The sequence below is a fragment of the Lemur catta genome, chromosome 1, assembly GCF_020740605.2.
Source record: "Lemur catta isolate mLemCat1 chromosome 1, mLemCat1.pri, whole genome shotgun sequence".
NCBI lineage: Eukaryota > Metazoa > Chordata > Mammalia > Primates > Lemuridae > Lemur > Lemur catta.
Window position 1 is genome coordinate 136,674,114 of NC_059128.1, and position 20,911 is coordinate 136,695,024.

The 20,911-nt window shown below is 49.2% G+C and overlaps 1 protein-coding gene across 2 annotated transcripts in view; it reads right to left on the minus strand.

Annotated features, from left to right (window-relative positions):
* Window positions 1–20,911, minus strand: part of LOC123626382 (calcium/calmodulin-dependent protein kinase type 1D) — a 301,697-nt gene that overhangs the window by 20,157 nt on the left and 260,629 nt on the right. For both annotated transcript variants that reach the window (XM_045535304.1, XM_045535312.1), the window contains exon 6: window positions 12,611–12,686. In XM_045535304.1, coding sequence (XP_045391260.1) covers window positions 12,611–12,686 — 76 coding nt within the window. The remainder of the gene's footprint in view (window positions 1–12,610; window positions 12,687–20,911) is intronic.

A 20,911-nucleotide genomic window follows, 5' to 3' on the forward strand; every position in this document is an offset into this window, starting at 1 on the left:
CAGAGGATAAGATGAGCGATTCCACCAGGCCGGGGTAGGCTGGAGCAGGTGCGTGGGGGGGAGGCAGGTGCAGGCAGCTGGAGGCAGAGGCCTGATGCCAGGGCAGGTGTGGCCTGGGGACACTGAGACAGAGCCAACAGCATTTGCACGGACGCCGGGAGAGTGGACAGGATCACTGTGTGAGATGCTGTGGACACGACCCTGGGCCCCAGGCAGGCCCTCCTATCTGATCTGTCCTGCAGATGTGTGTGTTTGGCCAGCAGTCATTTCAAACAAATGTGGCTTTGAGTGAAAACAGACAGGTGTTGGTCTAGCCAGGTCTCCACAGCCCCCACAAGTCACCAGAGTCTTGGCACATGTGCATAGGGACCAGAACTCAGAATCCCTGGAAATTTAGCACAGACTGGATGGCTGCATGAGAACGGGCTCATTTATCCACGTCTTTGCATGTGCCAGGAAGTCCCAGCATGAGCAAGAATCACCCAGCTGATCACACATCACGTTGTCTCCAGGGCCCTCCGCCTGCTAAGTTGGTGACTTTGAGTAGAGGGCCAAGGACAGAGCATGGGAGAAGGCCACTTTTCAGGGGAGCAGGAGCTTGAGCATGTTAGGCTACATGAGCTGAACAAGGAGCGAGTCCTGCGGGCCAGAGCCCCCAGGCTGGATGCCCTGGGGTGGGAGGATTCCACCTCCACACCTGCTGCAGGAAGTCTGAGAGAGTGAACGGTGTGACCGGGTAATCAGGGAAGGCTCCTCGGAGGAGGTGTGAGCTACATCCACATCTGTGATTCAGGCTGGTGCCCATCAGGGTCACCTGGGAAGCTTGTAAAAACTTAAAAGATGCCCACATCTTCCCCAACAAAGCGTGTCTGAATCTCTGGGCAGGGCCTGAGTATTTTTATTTTTGTTCTTTTTTAAAAAAAATGATAAAGGTAATTCATGCACACAGTTTAAAAATTCAAATAATGCAGAAGAGTATAGGGCCAGGCACAGCACAGTGGCTCACACCTGTAATCCCAGCACTCTGGGAGGCCAAAGCAGAGGATTGCTTGAGGCCAGGAGTTCAAGACCAGCCTGAGCAAGAGTGAGACCCCATCTCTACTAAAAAATAGAAAAATTAGCCGGGCATGGTGGCGCATGCCTGTAGTCCCAGCTACTTGGGAGGCAGAGGCAGGGGGATCACTTGAGCCCAGCCCAGGAGTTGGAGGTTGCAGTGAGATATGATGACGCCACTCTAGCCCAGGTGACAGAGCAAGGTCCTGTCTCAAAAACAAAACAAAACAAAACAAAACAACATAAAGGACAAGTTCACTGTCAGATCATCATTCCCACTCCTGCTATTAATTTCCTGTGAACAGTTTTCAGACATTTTCTTGGCATGTACGAGCACGTACATATGTGTGTGGGGGACCAGAATGTACCCAGAATGCACATTTCCTGGAAGTTTCACACGGACTGGATGTCTGGGTAAGAACAGCTAGCAAACTTGTTTCTTTGCACATACCAGCAAACTCCCAGCATGAACAAAAATGACGCCTCTTCAGGGCGAATATTCTTGATTTTTCCCTCTAAGTTTTCTGTTGGATAGTAGCTGGGGGCCTTTTCTTGGCTTCCGTCTCAGAAGTGGACACAGGAGAAGACAAACTGCCGGTCAGGCAGTGCCCCAGCTGTCAGAAAGGCTGAATGAGCATCAACTAGGTCCCAGGCATGGAAAGGATGTCAGAGTCCCTACTCCGGCATTTACTGTCTAGTTGTGGGGACAGACACTCAACCCCAAACTTCAAAATAAACAGGAAATATAAAAAATAACCAGGAAAGGTAATTTGGAGCTGGTCAGGGGAAGCCATAATATTTCATACTTAATCGAGAATATTCCTTTCCAAATAATGTTCTCTGTGCCTAGAATGCTCTTCTTCCCCTGTCCGCAGACGCGACCTGCTCACCCCCAAAGCTCCGTGTCCGTGTTCCTGGCTTTGTGATGTCTCTTCTGACCCCACCCGGCCAGGGCGGGCCCCCTGATATGTGCTCTCCCAGCTTCCTGGGCACCACCCGCATGGCGTGTGGGTTGGTTTCTATCTGTCTACGTCCCACCATCTCTTCTGTTAGACTCTGAGCTCCCCGAAGGTGGCGACAGTGTCTCATTCCTCTTTGCAACCCCAGTACCTAGTCCGGTACACAGCGCATGCTCAGCAAAAGTCTGCTGGGTGCAGGAGTCCCCAAATGCCTCAGGGTTTCAGAGACTGTCCCCTCCCACTGGGCCCCTCTCCAGACATTTCCCGTTCTTCACAATCCAGCCCACCTCTTTCCTGGGTCCCCTCAAGAAATTTAAAAAGATTATGACTTATTATCATGATCAAGATGTTTATCTTCCCACCATGATTATGAGTCCCTGGAGGGCAGACACATCATAGCTGGTATTTGTTTTGTATCTTTCATTAGCACTCAACACTCCTTAATGAATACCTGTTGATTATTCTTTGATGAACAGGAAATGCTTTGCAGGAAACCTCTATGCCTGTGTGTGTGTGCACACGTGTGCAGCAGCACACACTTCAGTTGACTTAAGAAGCAGGGCTGAGTATCCTGAGATGGGCGTTTAGTCTGCAAAAGAAAAACTCAACCCAATGTTCCCAAGTGTAATAATTTTCAGTTACTGTTGCAAAGAAGTTTCCTAATGGCCAGTGGCATCCACAATAAATGCCGTTCTTCAAGGCAGATTGGAATGGACACAGCAAACCTTCCACAAATATTCCCTGAGCTCACATTTGTGCAGTGCACGACAGTGCCCTCCATGCAGGGCTTTCCTTGCTGTGCAGTTCCTCCCACCAGCACCTACCTGTCTGATGCCACAACTCACAGGTGGCACCTCCCGCTCCCAGCCTGAGTCAGTCCTCAAACCGGAAGCTGAAAAGTATGTGTGAAGAAGTATTTTTCAAAGTAGGGGGATTTGCACAGTCGCAGTTTTATTCTGGAGGCCAGAAGTCATTCTTTGGTCTGACCTCTCATTTAGGGCACTGGGAAAGTGAATCCCAGAGAGGTGAAGAGATGGTCTGAAGGCCACAGCCAGTGACAAACCTAAACATCTGCCCAGGGCTCTGGCCTGGAACCACTTTAATCCAATCCCACAGGTATTCACAGAGCACCAACCCTGGGGAAAATGCTGAACAGATTGCAGCAAATGAGGCAGGCCCGGGTCTTGCCCCTTGGAGTTGTGTAGTCCAGCCTTGTTTAAATAGGACAAGCAGAATGTTTGCTTTTCTACACATCCGAGAAACCAACCATGGTGACCATGTCTTATAAAAGTTAAAAACAACAGTCACCATCTATGTGCCAGGCACTGGGCTATGCAACTTCCATGTATTATCTCATTTAATGCATACTTCTGAGCTAAATTTTCCAATCTCCAATTTCCAGATGAGGGAATAAATGCACGAGAAATTGGGCAACTTGCTCACACCTAACTCTATTTGTCCAACTCCAGAGCCAAGTCACAGTAACTTTTAGGCTATACACCCGGAGGTGTCACTGCAAAGATGGGGAGACACCATACAAGTTCTCTTTCTCGACCTGCCTCTGAAGTCAGCGTCATGATTTTTACGTATTACACATTTGGAAACAGCCAGAGACAAGGCCATGAGACCTGCCAAAGAAATAAAAAACAGCTCAGAGTCCTTGCAGTTCTAAAATTGATGCCTAATGTCCTACCCAGTCTGCCTTCCTGAAGACAGATGGGAGCAGGGCCTGGACCATTATGTCCTGTCTGTGGAGAGACGCATGGAGAAAAATGAACCCGCGTCTGTATCGAACCAAATTCCAATAGGACTGTGTTAAACAGCCTTTGTTCTGTGCTGTGCTCCCCTGCAGAGCTGTGGGGGACAGAGAAGAAACGAGTCCCTTGCAGAGCTCCAAGGGGACCGGGGAGAGATCAGGAATGCCTCCCTGACCATGGGGGAGGTGGGGGGAGGATTGGGAAATAAAGTTAGACATGAGTGAATTTTCTAAGCACCTGTGAAATGTGCTACTTAAGTGCTGACACGGATTTTAAATATTTGATATAAAAATACTTGAATGCAACAGTCCACACTGACAACTGAATAATCATCAGTCAACCGAGAATTCTCCACTGTCATCTAACCAGGCAAAAAGGCTCTGAAGGAAAACAGAGAAGTGAGCTTTCAAGGAAAGGTCAGCGCTGCTCCCACTTTGCTTGCAGAGAGGTTGTGCGGGATGGTTTCCGCAGCCAGGGATGCAGAGGGAAGGAGACGCAGACTCAAAGCCTGGCTCCTCCAAGCACCGGCCGAGTGACACCGGAGGAAGTGATTCCCTCTCCCTGAGTCCAGTTTAAGTTTTGAGTGAGGATGACAATGCCCACCTTATAGAGACAGTGTAATACATAGCATGTATACTACGTAATACTCTATATGGTGTATAACACACATCCACAGAGGATGGACAGATGGATATGGGTAGATGATAGACAATGATGATGGTGAAAACAGATGACAGACGGACAGACAGATGGCGGAGACGTAACATCTGAACGTTCCAGCCACATAGTGATCAGTAAACGCCGGTTCTCACGCCCTCCTTCCCAGCTCCTCTTTCCCATCCCACCAACTCCATGGAATGCCCGTCAGGTTCCTGCCCCTGAAACATTCTGTGGCAGGAGGGTGGCTGCTCCCCATTAGGAAGACTGAGCCCTGAGGACCTCATCCATGTCCCACACTCTAACCTTGACAATGAAGCAACATATTTTAACCTTGTGCAAGGTCTCAGAACCACCCACTAAAGACTACGCCTCCTGACCTCACCTCTGAACTGCTACAGAGAGAGGGGGACAGACACCGCCCCCCGTCGTTATGTTGGGCGCAGTGTTATGAACACGATGACAGAAGGTAGCAGACCTACTTCTGAACTTTGATCTTTGTGTGCCGATGTTTCCGAGCATTTAGCCAAGGAGCCCTGGATTCTAAGAACAGCTCAGGCCCTCCTGAGAAGGCTTACTCAAAGGCATATTCGTAAAGGAAGAATGTTTGTAAGCAATCAGGCCAGGGTGCCATAAAAATGATTAAAACAACAAACCTCCAGGCATACTACTCCCTAAGTTTCAGAAAGCCCACCCAGGCCCAGTGGGTCTCGGAAAAATGTGAGCAAAATCACTCAAGTCCGGGGGTCCCTGCTCTGGGCACTAGCGTGTGTCCACCGGGCAGTTGCCACCTGCCCTCTGTCTTGACGCTCGGCAGGTATGCAACAAGCGCTTACTGAATGAATGTCTGGGGCCTGTATTAAAGAATCCGAGCTGTCCTCATCTTACTCTGGATAATATGACAGACCTTCAAAAATAACAAAATAAAGCAAAGCCTTTGAAGCTGACGCATCTTCTGTACTTATTTGCAAAGCTCCCTTAGTGATCACAGCAGGTTTCGGCATATTATTTGGATTTATAGAGCACAATGGCCAAAGAGACCTGAATCGTTACAAAAACGTAATCCAGTTATTTTGGCAATAGTCTGATTATCTGCGTTGCCAGAGCTTCCTCCCTGCAAACTGAGGAGAGAGCAGGCTGGGGAAACCAAGAACGGTTCACATATTAAAACCACACGCAGGGTGACGCTAGCAAAACGCTGTTGATGAAGATGCAACGGATAAACCTCATCGTTTCCTGAGGTTTAGATAATGCCTTGAACGCTGAGAACGAGTGAGCAGATTAGGGAAAGATTTAGGGGACAAAGGGAAGGGGATACCGGAGAGGAAAGAGGAAATACATTCCTCAGACAGTTGGAGCTGAAGATGGGGGGCTTTCGAGCAGGGGGAGGAAGAACAAACCCTTCCCAAAGCGTGAGAATAGAGCAGCGCAACCCACGTGGGGCCGACATTTCGATTCTTGTATTAGCCAAGTGGACACCACCGCAAGGGCCGGGGGCATTAGCAGAGGCACCACCGAGCCTCCGTCCGAAGGGTGAGGCACATCTGCAAGGAGCTGGGACAAAGCCGCTTGAGGCTCAGCTCGTGCTCACCATGAAACAGGGACGGCGCGGACGTGTTAGTTCCCACGAGTAGTGGATTTCACACCAAAGCACGAGGGTGCAGACAGCAGTCTGGAGGTGATTAGCGCCAGGCACTCGCTGATGATGGCGGAAACCGTGACTTCCAAGTGAGATTTCTCATCTAGACTTGGCTTTCTCGGCAGTTGGGCGCTTTCCTCCTCCCTCCCTCCCTGACTTCCTTCCTTCTCTCCCTCTTTCTCTCCTTGTCTATTTCCCTCCCTGGTCGGATGGGTTAGCAATTACGCATATGTACAGAGCAGCAATCACCCTGGGAAACACCTCAGTCCCTCCATCCCATCGGCTGTGGAGTTTCCTTGCACTTTCCACGTGTCCTCTCCCTTTCCTGTCTCCCAACGCATTTATGAGACTGAGAGTACAGCCCTTGGGACACGGCAAGGGGATCAGACCAGAAAGTGGCACTGTGCACCATGTTATGCGGCATTGAGTTGTGGGCTTTGAGAGACACACACAGCATCAGTCTGAGATGTGACAGCCTTGCAGCTACCGAAGGCAGAGCCCTTCCCTCGGCTTGGACTGGATCTCTCCTGGCAGATTCCTACCTGTCCTTCCAAACCCAGATCACTGTCACCTGTCCTGTGACCTCAGGCCCAGGCAGAATCCCTGGGAGATATGGCAGCACCTCCCTCCCGTCTCCTGACAGCCGGCAAGACTGGATTACAATTTATCTGTTTACGGTCTGTCACCTGCAGTGGTAATAAATTGATCTCCGCCGTCCACATCCTATTGCCCGACACCTATTAGGCTCAATAAATGTTAGTTAAGTGAATGAATGACGACCGCCTGCCTTCCACCCTCCAGGCTAAATATCCCCAAAGCATTTAGCTGCTATGTCAGTGACAATTTCCAAGAGACGATGCCGAGATGAAAATGAGGGAGCAGAGGAAATGAAATGCTTTTCCATCTGGCCCAAAGCCGCCATTCAGAGCCCTGCAGAGGACAGAAGTGACACATATCAGCCACTCCCTTCCAGCCTCCCCTTTCCTGGTACCCTCTGTGATGTCGCGCCTTTGCATGGCAGTGCCACAGATATTGGCCGTCCCGCCCGGCCTGACGTCTTTCCCTCAACGGCACTACTTGCAAAATTTCCCCCATCACCACCGTGCACATCCCTGCACCCACTCTTTGAAACCAGAGGGTATTTTGAGGAGTTAGAGGTAAACCGACCGTCACAGACAACTAATCAAGTTCCTTCCCTCGAGCAGTGGCGAGTGGGTCACGGGCCCACCGATGAGGTTGAACCATGGCCAAACTTGTGTCTGACAGTAGAGCTACAGGGACTCACGGCCCACAGATGGCATTTGGCCACCCCAGGGTCCACTTAGTAGAGAGTGTGGAGGGGGGGCCAGGTGCCTTTCTGGAAATCCCTGGAAGGCTGCCAACCCGAAATGCAATCAGTGAGCTCAAACCAGAAAACCCAGGGATCAAAACAATCAGTGCCTGTGGGACAGAAGGACGATGCCAGGACGATGAAGGGAAGGAGGTGTGGCTGGTGGCTGGGCTCTTAGCAGGAGGCACGAGGGGCCGGGAAGGGGCCGGCATGGGCGTTCAGAGCGGCCGGTAGGAAGAATCAGGCTCCTTGGCGATTCGTCTTTTGGTGGGGAAGGCAGCTTGGAGCCCAACACAGGCTTCAGGATCACAAGGCCACCCGACGCCCCTGCTCGGATTCCTTGTTCATAAAGAGAACCTGTGGTTCTAATTTGGTTTCTCACGGAGCACGTCCCACAGGGGAGACAGCATGCTTGTTTGCCGACACGCATATCCAATTACCTTGTGGGGCCTAAATCGCCTTATGAGTTAGTAAATGGATACTCCGTTTTTTTTTTCCTAAAATTCTTTGAGTCTCATTAGTGTGAATCAATTCACAAAGATCATCTGAACAGGATGAATACACAAATCTAACTCAGTTTCTAAACTTCTAAAGCCAAAGTCTAGAGCCATTGGCCCACGTGGCCTGAATGAGGCAACGTGCCCACCTTGCAAAGCTCCCAAATACAACCAGGCGACTGTCTTGTGCTGGCTCGGGGCTGGGGCTCCGCGACCACACTGCATTCTCTCCCATGGATGCTCGGGTTCATGTTCTCTCCAGGAACACGTGTATCCCACACAGACCCAGCTGTCAATTGTGCCACTGGGGACTGCCTGGGCGAGGATCACCCTTTGTCTCAGAAAAATGACACAGCACACAGCTTAGGCATTCCTCATTCCACTCTCACAGAGCTGATTCAGCCGTGCACACTGGCAAACCAGCATTTACGTGACCAAGTTTTAAACATGAACGATGTGGGAGGCCAGGAAAGAAAGGGGGGGACCGTCGTGTTTTGCCTGGAGTTTCTTCTGGGCACAGAAGGCGGAGGTCTCTTCATTCATGGCCGTGCCCACCCGAGCCTCTCGAGCCTCTGACCCGCCTGCTGCAATTTGGGAGTAGGAATCTCCTTAGGATCTTTTTCAGCTTTTGGGTTTTTGTTGTTGTTGTTTTCTGTTTTTGAGACAGGGTCTCCCTCTGTCCCCCAGGCTAGGGTGCAGTGGCGTCATTGTAGCTCACTGCAGCCTCAAACTCTTGGGCTCAAGCGATCCTCCTGCCTCAGCTTCCTGAGTAGCTGGGACTACAGGTGCGCACCACCACGACAGGCTAATTTATCTATTTTTTGTAGAGACAGGGTCTCGCTGTGTTGCCCAGGCTGGTCTCCAATTCCTGGGCTCACGCGATCTTCCTGCCTTGGCCTCCCAAAGTACTGGAATCACAGGCGTGAGCCACTGGGCTGGCTGCAGCTTTTATTTCAGAAAAAATTCACTGCACTTCTCCACGGCATGTGGCATCCCTGCGCACGATGCAGGCAAATGATCATTAAATAATCTCCTTGAAGCTGGGAGCAGAAAGAGACTACGTGCTATCACAAAGTCGAGGCTGGTGCATGAGATGCCGGTGCTCATCCTGAGTGGGGAGTCTGGTGCCTGGAGCCTGTGCTGTCTTGGTGGTGCTGTGCCCGTCCCACTGGCCACCCACACGCTCATCACGGGCCCCACCCCCTCTGCCCGCAGCCCTTCCCTGCAGCATCAGCGAGTGGGCAAAGACTTCTTTGCAAGTCCCAATCCCCAGAGGAAGATTCCTGGAAGGATGAGGACCCATCACATGTGTTTTAAAAAATGAGTATCCTTGGTAGGAAAAAATCTTTCTCCTTCCAAATGATGGATGACAGAGAAGTAACCACGGAGACCAAAAGACAGCCAATTCATCAAAGACCTGCACCAGCAAACCGAGGCATGTCTACCTGGCGTGCAGAGAGGAGAAGATGCGGTGCTGTGGCCTGTCACAGCCACTGTGGCTGCAGTGTGACATCTCGGCGTGACAGGCTTAGCAAATGAAAACAATAGTGCTGCACTCCAGAAACCCGCAGGGGCTGACCTCCTTTCCATTACAGTTGGCGGGAAGGATGAGGTGTGCCCCGCAGTCCCCACGGGGCAGCTGCCTGTTGGTCGGGGACTGCCCCCGGCCTTGCTCATACATCTGCAGACACGGGTGGGAGCCGTGGGAGGGAGCAGGAGTCTGAGATCGAGACCAGAAAGTGTCACATTCTGATATCCTGTCTTGATGCCAGCTCTGACCACACTGGCCGTCCTTCCAACACTTTCCTACCTATGGGCCACGGCAGACGTGGTTAGTTGCCTACTGCCCATCCACTTCCTGCCTTCTTTACTAGCAGAGTTGTGGTTTTAGTCAGGCTTTCTCCTCCTCCACACTGTCACCTGCTTCACTTGGCCAACCATGATGATCCCGTTTTCTTTGCCACTGACTAGTTGATAAATGACACTAGGAGCTTGCTCTCCTGCACTTTCTCTCCACCATGTCAGGATGCAACAAGAAGGCGGCTGTCTGCAAGCCAGCAAAAGAGCCCTCATTAGGAACTGAATTTAGCTGGCTCCTTGATCTTGGACTTTCAGCCTCCAGAACTGTGAGAAATAAATGTCTGTTGGATAAACCACCCACTCTGTGACATTTTGTTACAGCAGCCTGAGCTAAGACATCATAGTTTCAAATTGCTTATCCCAGTAATTCTAAGAAACATCTCTCAACATGCACCTTTTATAGCTATACAGATTTCCTACCCCAAGGCAAAGACTTCAGGGACATAATTATATATACAAACCCAAAAGGAGTCTATAGACAACAGTGCAGACCAGAGTAGTGGTTCAGGGCTCAGAGCAGACATAAAGGAACAGCAAGAGGGCCAACAAAGGGGCTATTTTTTTCCCCAGCCCCAGAGAAGATTTCTCTAGATGAAGGGTACCACCTTCAGTAATTTGCAGGAAGGAGACTGGCTTGCCATTTATTTTATTAAGGCTTTCATAGGCAAGCTGAGCAAGGCAGGACCTCTGATAAGAATTTTAATAGAGGATTTCAGGAGTCAGGGTGAATAACAGAGCCCACGTCCTGTGTCTGCTTACCTGGGAATGCCCGCCTCCCTCGAAATGATATGCAAAATTGTGTGTGCTTGTGATTTTATTAGGGGAGAATGCCCATAACTTTTATTAGATTCTCAAGAGGGTCTGTAACCTACCTCCACCACAAAAGGATGACACTCCTGCAGAAGACTCACTTTGAAAGTGAACGCATTATATAAGTGCAATATCTTATAGAGCTCAGATGACCCTGCCCTTTACCTATTTCCATAAATGAGAGTCCTGTAGGCAAAGTATATTAACATGGATGAAATTCTGTGATAATGGCAAGAACCTACAGGAGCTGTTAGCTGAATCCACATTCAACTGCAAAGCCGCCCAGCTGAATGTAGGCTGGAGAAAGAGCATTTGCTTCCCGGATAATGAGGCAACTCCTTTACAGGGGGTATGTTCCCAGCATTCCCAGAAGAGAGCAGGATGCCACAAACTGTCAGAACTTTCTCCAATCACCGTCCCCTGCAGTCTTTCATTGTGTGCAGGGGCTCCGTCTGCTACACTTGACAACGTTCCCTTCCTTGGGGATGAGGAAGACAGGAAATTCATTTTCTAGCAATTATAGAAACTAGTTGGGCTAAACCCATCCTAAAAGTATGTTTCATAATAAGCATTTGAAAGCGTAACTGCAAAGAGAAAGTGTAATTTAAAAATCACTCTATAGTAGACTTAAGCAAAACAAATTAAGAAACAAAATAGATGATCCTGCAATAATTGCAACAAGCCTAGGATCTAGAACTGCATTTCCTGGATTATGAGGATAAGACGTCTGAGAAGTCGGAAATCCAAAGGCTAAATTTTGATTTTTACTACATTTTTTAAAAATGAGGACTTCTTGTGGAGACATACTAATATTTTCATAGTGGTTTGTATCCCCCTCGAAAGTCAAGGCTGCACATGACAAGAGGCTCAATGTCATTTGCTATTGGGGAAATGCAAATCAAAAGCACCATGAGAAACCGCTTTGCACCCATAAGGATGGCTATTATCAAAAACAAGGAAAGTGACACGTGCTGGTGTAGACGTGGAGAAACCCGAAACCTTGTCCTTGCTGCTGGGAACCTAAAATGGTGCTGCCCCTGTAGGAAAATGTATGATGGTTTCTCAAAAATTAAACATAGAGGCTGGGCGTGGTGGCTCACGCCTGTAATCCTAGCTCTGGGAGGCCGAGGCGGGTGGATCGCTCAAGGTCAGGAGTTCGAGACCAGCCTGAGCAAGAGTGAGACCCCGTCTCTACCAAAAATAGAAAGAAATTATCTGGCCAACTAAAAATATATATACAAAAAAATTAGCCGGGCATGGTGGCTCATGCCTGTAGTCCCAGCTACTCAGGAGGCTGAGGCAGTAGGATCGCTTAAGCCCAGGAGTCTGAGGTTGCTGTGAGCTAGGCTGATGCCACGGCACTCACTCTAGCCCGGGCAACAAAGTGAGACTCTGTCTCAAAAAAAAAAAAAAAAAATTAAACATAGAATTACTGTGTGAACCAGCAATTCCACTTCTAGATACATCCCCAAAAGAATTGAAAGCAGGGATTCAAACAGATATTCATGCACCCATGATCACAGCAGCATTATTCACGATTCCAAAAGGTGAAAACAACCCAAACATCAATCAATGGATGAGTGGGGGAACAGTGTGGTGTATCCATATGATGGATTATTATTATTCAGCTTTGAAAAGGCAAGAAATTCTGACACGTGCTACCATGTGGATAAACTTGAAAAACATTATGCTATGTGAAATAAACCTGCCACAAAAAAGACCAATGTTATATCTCATTCCACTTACATAAAGTCCCTAGAGTCGTCAAATTCTTAGAGACAGAAAGTAGAGTGCAGGTTCCCAGGGGCTGGGGAGGAGGGTAAAGGGAGTTCTTGCTCGAGGGGTGCAGAGTTTCAGTTTGGGATGATGAAAAAGTTCTGGAAGTGGATAGTGGTGACGGTTCCGCAACACTGCAGATGCGTAATACTTAATGCCACAGAATTGTACCCTTAAACACGGCCGATGATAAATTTTGTGTTATGTACTTTTTGCCACAATACATAAAAGGTGGCAGGTGGCCAAGAAGCCCAGGCGACAGCAATACTCACAGGATATAGGCGATCACGCCGATGGACCAGCAGTCGACTGCTTTGCTGTAGGGTTTCTGGGCGAGGACTTCGGGAGCTGTGGAGAGAAGAGACACGGCCCAACAATTTAAATGCTGAAGACCTTTTTTAGGGTTTTTTTTTTTCTTTTTTCTCTGCCATTCATTCAGGCTGAACTTTCCGTGGGTCTGAAAATTGAGTAGAGAGAGAGAGGACCCATTGTATTTCAATATTTGTTGGCTTTTTTAATTAGAAAAAAATGAAGGCATTGTGTGTGTGTGTGTGCATAACTGCAGATTATCAATCCAATTGAATCAATCAACAAACACGTACCAGGTGGCTATTTTATGACAGTGCTGAGCGCTACAGCTCAGACGAGGCTGACACACACAGGGAATGCTCAGTTTGGGGTCTGGAGTATGTTATGTCACTTCAGATCAACTCAGGGAAGCATTTGTGGCCTCTGCGTGGCACTTTGCCAGGGGAAGCCCGTTCCCCTGGCTTCACAGGGCTCAGAGTGCAGCAGAGCGTACGGCTGAGGTCTTGTCTTCCTTCGGGAACCCTGCCTTAGGCCTGCCATCAGCTCCTGCTCTGAGGACTGGGGTGGGCTGCCAGCCAGCGCTCATTGCATTCTCTCATCTCACCTGTGAAACAGGAAACACGCTACTGCATCCTGCTTTCTCGGTCCTAAAGCACGACTCATTAGAGTCATGCATTCTAGGGGTCTGGGTTCATTTTGTGCTATTCCCACACTCCCCCTGTTCCTGGCCCGGTGGCTGCTGCCAGCGTCGGCTACCCAGTGTCTGGCATAGTTGGCACTCAATAGATATTTGCGCAAAATGCAATTACATACAAGAAGAGGCAGAGAATCTCATTCACAAGTAAAATCTCCTTTCTCCCCCCCCCAAAAAAAAAACCCACATCTGATTGAGGTGTCCTCAGCACAGACTTTCCAGAAAAATTAAAAAGGTAGAGAAAATAAAAATAGCTATAGCTGATAAGGTACTTGTGTCATGTTGAATTATGTGTCCTATGAGCTTTGGATGCATCAAAACTCACCCCAACACTCCTTGCGGGGAAGTGCTATTATCACAATCCTCGTTACCCCCAAATTATGGTGAGGACACAGAGACACTGAGAGGTCATGCAACTTGGCCAACGTGGCCTAGCTGGAAAGTGGCTTTGACACCAACTTCCTTTCAGAAGGGACGTAACCTCTGTCAAGTGCCTGCATGAACTGGGTCTTGGGCTAGTCACTCACACACATTTTCTGCTGTGATCCTTTCAACAACTCCGACAATCGTCATGGAGCCTCAGAGAAGTTAAGTAACTCGTCCCACATCACACAGCTAGACAGGGAAGCATTGGGATTTGAAACCAGGTCAACCTGACTCTTGCCCTTGCTCTTCCTACTAGAACATACTGTTTGTTGAGGCGAGAGCTTCTTCAATCTGGAAGAAAAAGTCCTTTTGCAGAAAAACTAACGGGGGATTAGTTCACTCATTCTTTCCTTCATTCTGTTGACAACAAATATCTTCTTGAGCAAGAATGGGAGGGTATACAAACTACTGTTGAATGTCTCTGCCTAAGAGAGTGAGAAATATTTAATACAATCCACAGATAATTCCCCAAAATCTAATTTTAGGTTTCAGTCCCCGTTTCCTCCAAACTCCCTATAAGACTTTTATTTCTTAACAAGAGCAAAATAAATAAGTTTAATACGTCCTTTCTTTGCTATGTTCACCCTCAGCGTAGCAGCAAAAGGACAAACAGAACTATAAGGCGTGAGAAGGAACTCAGGAGTTGGAGCGGCAGCCCTCGGGCAGCTGGGAGCTGGCTCTGTTGAAGCTTCCTCCCCCCACACCTGCTAAGGAGCGTATTTCTCGACTCTTCTCTTATGGGAACTGACAAAAAGGAGCCATTTACCACAGTAAATGTCTTTCTGATTTAACAGGCGTGCTATCCCTGAGCTGGTGCTCTGGTCTGAGTGGGCAAATGAGTGCACATGGCGTGAGAAGTGACACATCTATCTGCAAGGAGACTCAAGTGCCAGCCTTGTGGCCCGATGGACAGTTGACAACAGGCACAGAGGGCTCGTGAAGCAGCACCTGGCCAGCTCCCCCACCTCCCCCGAGCGGCTGGCAGGTGTCAGGAGGGCAGGCCACGCTGGTGGGGTCGAGGTCCTGGGTTCCGGGTCACAGGGCTCTTCGGCCAGCCTGGCTGGGCCACACCTCAGAACCAGATGTCAAACGGGACGGAGGCCCTGAGAGCTTGGGACAAGCTTGACAGCACAACTTCACGTCCCTGCCAGGTGCCCAAGGGTGACAGGTACACAAGAAAGGTCCACTCACCCAAATCCTATAACACAGGAGCCTCCTGTGACCTCCCCACTGTAGCTCACACACCCCTTTACCGTGGCGTGAATCACACTATCAAATGCCAGACCTCAGACAGCTGGAGGACAGGACATGGCTCTAGTCTCTGCATGTCCAGTGCTAAGCACATTCTGGTCGGTCACCACTTGGTTACTCAACTGAACCCAACCTAGTCACCACACACGCTGTCATTTCCATAGGAAAATGTCCAAGTGCCATACGGCTAGTTACAAATAAACTTAGCTGCCTCAAATACTTTTGCTGAGTAGGTACAGGAAAAAAATAAACTAAGAGAGAAGGGGCGATAAATGAATTTTGGAACTGTCCATTGGAAAGTTACCAGTATTAGGTAACAGCAGGATCGTGTGCTAAATACCTTCCCATAAACAAATGATTTCTATCAAGAATCTTGGGGAGAAAAGCAGCAGAATTTGCCCTAGTTCTCTGTGTGTGGACGTTTTTGTCACTCATGTTACTCTCCTTTTAAAACCTTTTCACAAACGGGTTTCAAAATTACTTATTAGGTTCAGGGCTAAAAGGCAGCAAAACTATTTTGTTACATGATGTCTCAGAACCTCCTTCCTGATCAGATCTTGGATGCTATAAATTCAGCTTCCTTTGCTACTCCTGATAAAACAGTAGCTTGTTGGCTGATTTCGTTTACTCAAGCAAATTAAAGTTAATCTCCACGTAAACCGCTTGGCCTCAGCTCGGCCTCAGCAGGGCGTCCCACGAGCCAGCAGAGATCCCCACGGACTGATGGGGTCCTCCTCGGAGCTCAGGCTTAACGCGCTGTTTATAAAATACTAGGTTTAGAATTTAAAATAATTGGATTTACTACTGTGAGACTCACTACCAACCCACTTACGGAAAATTCCACTTGGTGGGAAACGTCATCTATAAACCAAGCCATTTTATACCGATTTAGAGAAAGTATTCTTGGTAAAGGGAAACACTCTAGAGATTTTTTTTTAAAAGAAAGAATTTCAGAAACCTTTCATCTTGCTGTAAAAACAATTAAATGGCTGATTTTCCTTACGGAAAGAGAGAGAAGAAAAAGGGTTCCCCAAGTGGAAATGGGAAGGAAGAGAGCAGCTGTCTTGTTTGGGGGCGGAGGGGCGTGCAGGGATCAATGTTCATGCTCTTACTAAGTAGAAAGAATTTTTCCTTTCCCTGGGGGCTCAGACATGAGCCAAGGAGCAGTTTCTGCAGAGAGGGTAGAAGAAACTGAGAGGCCCTCATGCTGTTACGAAGTTCACGTTCAAGGTCATTTGTGCCCCTTCGTGGATATTTGTTCTCCTTCTTGGTCCTTCAGAGGTGGAGGATGGAGTCACATCAGGAGGAGGCAGCCCAGATGCCAGAAGATAAAAGCTAGGACAGTCTGGAACAAACGGGACCTGGGTGGCGCTTCTCCCTTTACTCTGTCACTTAATCAGTAGTTACCGAGCTGCCCCCATGGGCTGGGTCCCTGGCAGACCTGTCCCCACCCTGTGGTGCTCCGCCCCAATGTGGAGGCACAGCCACGGCTGCCGAAGAGGACGGGGCGGAGACAGGCAAGATCATCCCAGAATGAGAGAGGCGTTTTTTGATTTTTAAGTTAAACTTTGAATGAAACTGAAAATACGGAACTTACTCCAAATAAAACTCTGTTACCTCCAATCCAGCACCGACTCAGAGGACAGCATTACAGACTGGGCTCCATGGAGAATTTGTTACCTTTCTGTGCCTCGGTTTCCTGTCTGGAAGGCACCCGCCCCTCTGTCCTAGAGTTACGCCTCCATGGAAGAGAAGAATTTGAGCTCCACGGAGCTGCTGCCAGTGGTCCCCCATCTTAAGGAACAACATTAGACACCTGTGCCCAGCGACAGACACTTCGGTCACAGCCAGCCCTCCCGTCCTCGAGGAAGGCAGAGGAAACACAGCTCCCTGGCAGGTGGACGAGTGGAAACTCTGCTAAATCAAATGGCAACAGAGTTTCAAAGGGTTTGTGATACTGTGCGCGTCGCTTTAAACTGTGACAGAGAAAGACGACATTTCTACCCAGCAGTGGCCGGTTCAGAGACAGTAAATAAAATTCCAAAGATCGAGGAAAATGAAATTTGGCTTTTGTGTGGTTAGAACCGCAGACACACATCTCACGGGAGAATCTGGCCTCTGCAAGAACCACGTCCCAGTGAAGAGGTGACACCGAGTGCAGTGGGGAGGTGAGACCGAATGCAGCAGGGAGGTGAGACCGAGTGCAGCGGGGAGGTGAGACCGAGTGCAGCGGGGAGGTGAGAACGAGTGCAGCGGGGAGGTGACACCGAGTGCAGCGGGGAGGTGAGACCGAGTGCAGCGGGGAGGTGACACCGAGTGCAGCGGGGACGTGACACCGACTGCAGCGGGGAGGTGAGACCGAGTGCAGTGGGGAGGTGAGACCGAGTGCAGTGGGGAGGTGAGACCGAGTGCAGTGGGGAGGTGACACCGACTGCAGTGGGGAGGTGAGACCGAGTGCAGTGGGGAGGTGAGACCGAGTGCAGTGGGGAGGTGACACCGAGTGCAGTGGGGAGGTGACACTGAGTGCAGTGGGGAGGTGAGACCGAGTGCAGTGGGGAGGTGACACTGAATGCAGTGGGGAGGTGACACGGAATGCAGTGGGGAGGTGACACGGAATGCAGTGGGGAGGTGAGACCGAGTGCAGTGGGGAGGTGAGACCGAGTGCAGTGGGGAGGTGACACCGAATGCAATAGGGAGGTGAGACCGAATGCGTGTCATCAGGTCTGCTTCCTGTCAGCAGTGGGATTTTCAGCAGTGGGGGATTAAAAAAGAAAAAGAAATCAGATAGTGGGGGCTTTCCTGTGAGCACCGAATAAGCAGTTGTTGCTTCCCTTAGGTTTGGAGTATTGCAATCAGAACCATTCTTTGCCTGTGGTTTGTCTTCTATCCAAAGCCTCAGAGGAGGAGTAGAAGGTTCTGGGCCTGGCTCCGGTCTCTTGCTGTTGGTGCAGATTCCTTTGCTCTTTCTAATCCGTCACCTAGAGCTGTCATTTACTAAAAATGCATTGCTACAGAGGAGCTCGCTCTGTGCTTCCCAGTAGCATCAGATGTCACCGCAGGCATGAAAAGTCTGCAGGAGAGCACCATGCTGGTTTACAGTCACCATGCTGGTGTGAGCGGGGTTACTGCTCCAATGCTACAAAGCCAAAGCCTGGCTGGTGGCTGGAGTGAGGCTAAGGAACAGGAAGGGAGCAGAAGCTCGGGGGGGTGGTGGCTGAGGCTGTGAAATGTCAGGGAGACTTGGAATTCAGTGGGAGGGAAGGAGTCAAACGTCCTGAGGAAGAGGAAGGCGTTTCAGAGCAGTGCAGTGACAAACCACCCCTGCTGTGTGGTCCTTACAGGTTTGTGGCCACAAGGTGATGGCTCCTTTGTACTTGGGCCAATCTTTTCTCCTGAAATCTGATAAGAAGGGACACTTCAAAATTAAGAAAGCCGCTCCAGTCATTCCAGTGTTTGGGTTTCTAATCATTACAAAGGGGAAAAGAACGAGTTAGGAAATGCTGCCCCGCTCCCTTCCACAACGAAATGGTCCCAGTTCGGAAACTGTGAATTCCGTCCCACCTCAAGTATTTAGAGAAGAGCCACAAAGAAATTCCAGAAGGAAGAAAAATGCTTTAAAACTACCATGTTAAGAGTGATTTTGTGGGGCTGTCCACGTGGGCTGGGGGCTGGGTTTGGTCACCCACGTTCTAATGAGCTTCCTGTCCCCTGTCCACGTTTGCCACGTCCAGTCTCCCACTTAGGGGTCCTGTCCTCTAGCAGGTGGGGTCTGGCCGTGGCATGCAGGGTGACAGGATGTTCGCTGTGGGCTGTCACCCAGTAGCTACTGAGAAAGGAGAGAAAATTCTCATGTGGATCCTCCGCCCACACGTCTGTCCCTGTGTGACAATTTCTCAGTTATATAAAGTCCTGTTTCTACACTAACAGGCTGAGAGCGATGACGTAACGCTTACAGTCACGGACCCAAATATGATATTTAAGTGAGAAACAAATAAAAAAGCAAGCTCTGCAGACAGGAGTGGGTGACGCCCATCAGCTGAATCTGAATTCTTGTCTGTGCCGAGGAAAGATGGGGAAAAATGGCATTCGGTATCCTTGACATGTGGGTATTTACATACTGAAAGGATGCTAAGTCACAAGTCTGTAGAAACACATAATGCTAGAACCAGAAAAAATCGTCGGGGACATTTAGCCCGGCATGTTTATTTTGTGTACAAGAAACTGGGAACCCAGGAGTTTAAGTGAGAGGCTCAGCCCTCCCTGGTGTCTAACCCATGGCAGAGACATGCAAGGTACTTGCATTCAAGTCCCTTTGCTGTGACTGTGACCAAGCAGAGGCTGGGTAGCTGTGAGGATGCAGGTCCTCGTCCCAACACTGTGCTGGCTGGAACCTCTGGTTCCCAAGAGTTCATCATAATCTCAGGTCCCACATCACGTTGTAAAAACGCAGCGGTCCCGGAATTAAGAGCCTCCCTTCCTCTAACGGGGTGAAAAAAATATGCCGAGAATGTTGACCAACTGTTCTCCATCTCCATTTCGAGAAGAACAAGATGAAACATGTTTAGAATATTTTAGGCAAGTTAAGGCATAGCTAGACCAAAGACATCTGCCAGGGCAGTTCGGGCGACACTGCACCCGAGCTCCGTAAGGAAACGGGGACGACTCTCCCCCGATGGCCTCAGTAATGGAGCCGTCACCCCCGCCAAGAGCCAAGGTGTAGTTCTGCTTATACACACAACGACGGACCAGAGGGAAGTGCTCCTCCTACTTCTGAGTGACATTCCTAATGGGACAGTGTGATCGTGGCTGTGCACGCCAGAGGAAACACTGCAAAGTGATGAATCATCACTCAACAAGGCTCGATGAAAAAAAGAAATTCTCACTTTGCTCAAAGACATCACAAAACTGTGAAAACCTCCACTCTCTTTCTAAAGTGAAGTTTAGGGTTTCTTTTTTTTTTTTTTTTTTTTGAGACAGAGTCTCACTTTGTTGCCCGGGCTAGAGTGAGTGCCGTGGCGTCAGCCTAGCTCACAGCAACCTCAGACTCCTGGGCTTAAGCGATCCTACTGCCTCAGCCTCCCGAGTAGCTGGGACTACAGGCATGCGCCACCATGCCCGCCTAATTTTTTTTTTCTACATATATATTTTAGTTGGCCAGATAATTTCTTTCTATTTTTAGTAGAGACGGGGTCTCGCTCTTGCTCAGGCTGGTCTCGAACTCCTGAGCTCAAGCAATCCACCCGCCTCGGCCTCCCAGAGTGCTAGGATTACAGGCGTGAGCCACCGCGCCCGGCCTAAAGTGAAGTTTAGGGTTTCTGAAATCACCCTGCTAGGAAGGGGGCAACGTGCTTGTCCTTCTCTTGGGAGACACTTGGCCACTTGATCTGTAGCCAAAGGCTGGGAGTTCTTTTAAAATAGTTTAATTTTCTTTCTGAAACCAGGAGGAACTACACCTTCAGCATCTGAGTGATCCCATGAGCATGCAAATGGCAACATTAAGAAACAAAACACATAAACAGGCGTCTATTTGTCATCTCTTATCCATGACATGATTTACACAGATGCTTTCTGTCACGACTGATATTCAGTGAGTCAAGAGAACCCATTAGGATATTTTAAATAATGCAGCTGAGCAGGCAACATAAGTAATTTTCCTAACTTTCTTAGCCCTCACTTCTACCTTTTAGTAGCAACACCGAGGGGAATGTTATCCTTAACTCAACTAGATAAATCCTGAATCCCAGTCCACCCATATTCACAGCCACCATGGTACCCTGCAGAGCTACTTTCCACCAAATAGGCCCATTATTCCTCCTCAGTCCCCTCCAAGTACGTACTTACACCGGCCTCTCTCCAAGCCAAGAGTCTGCTCACTTCCCCGAGATCCTACAAG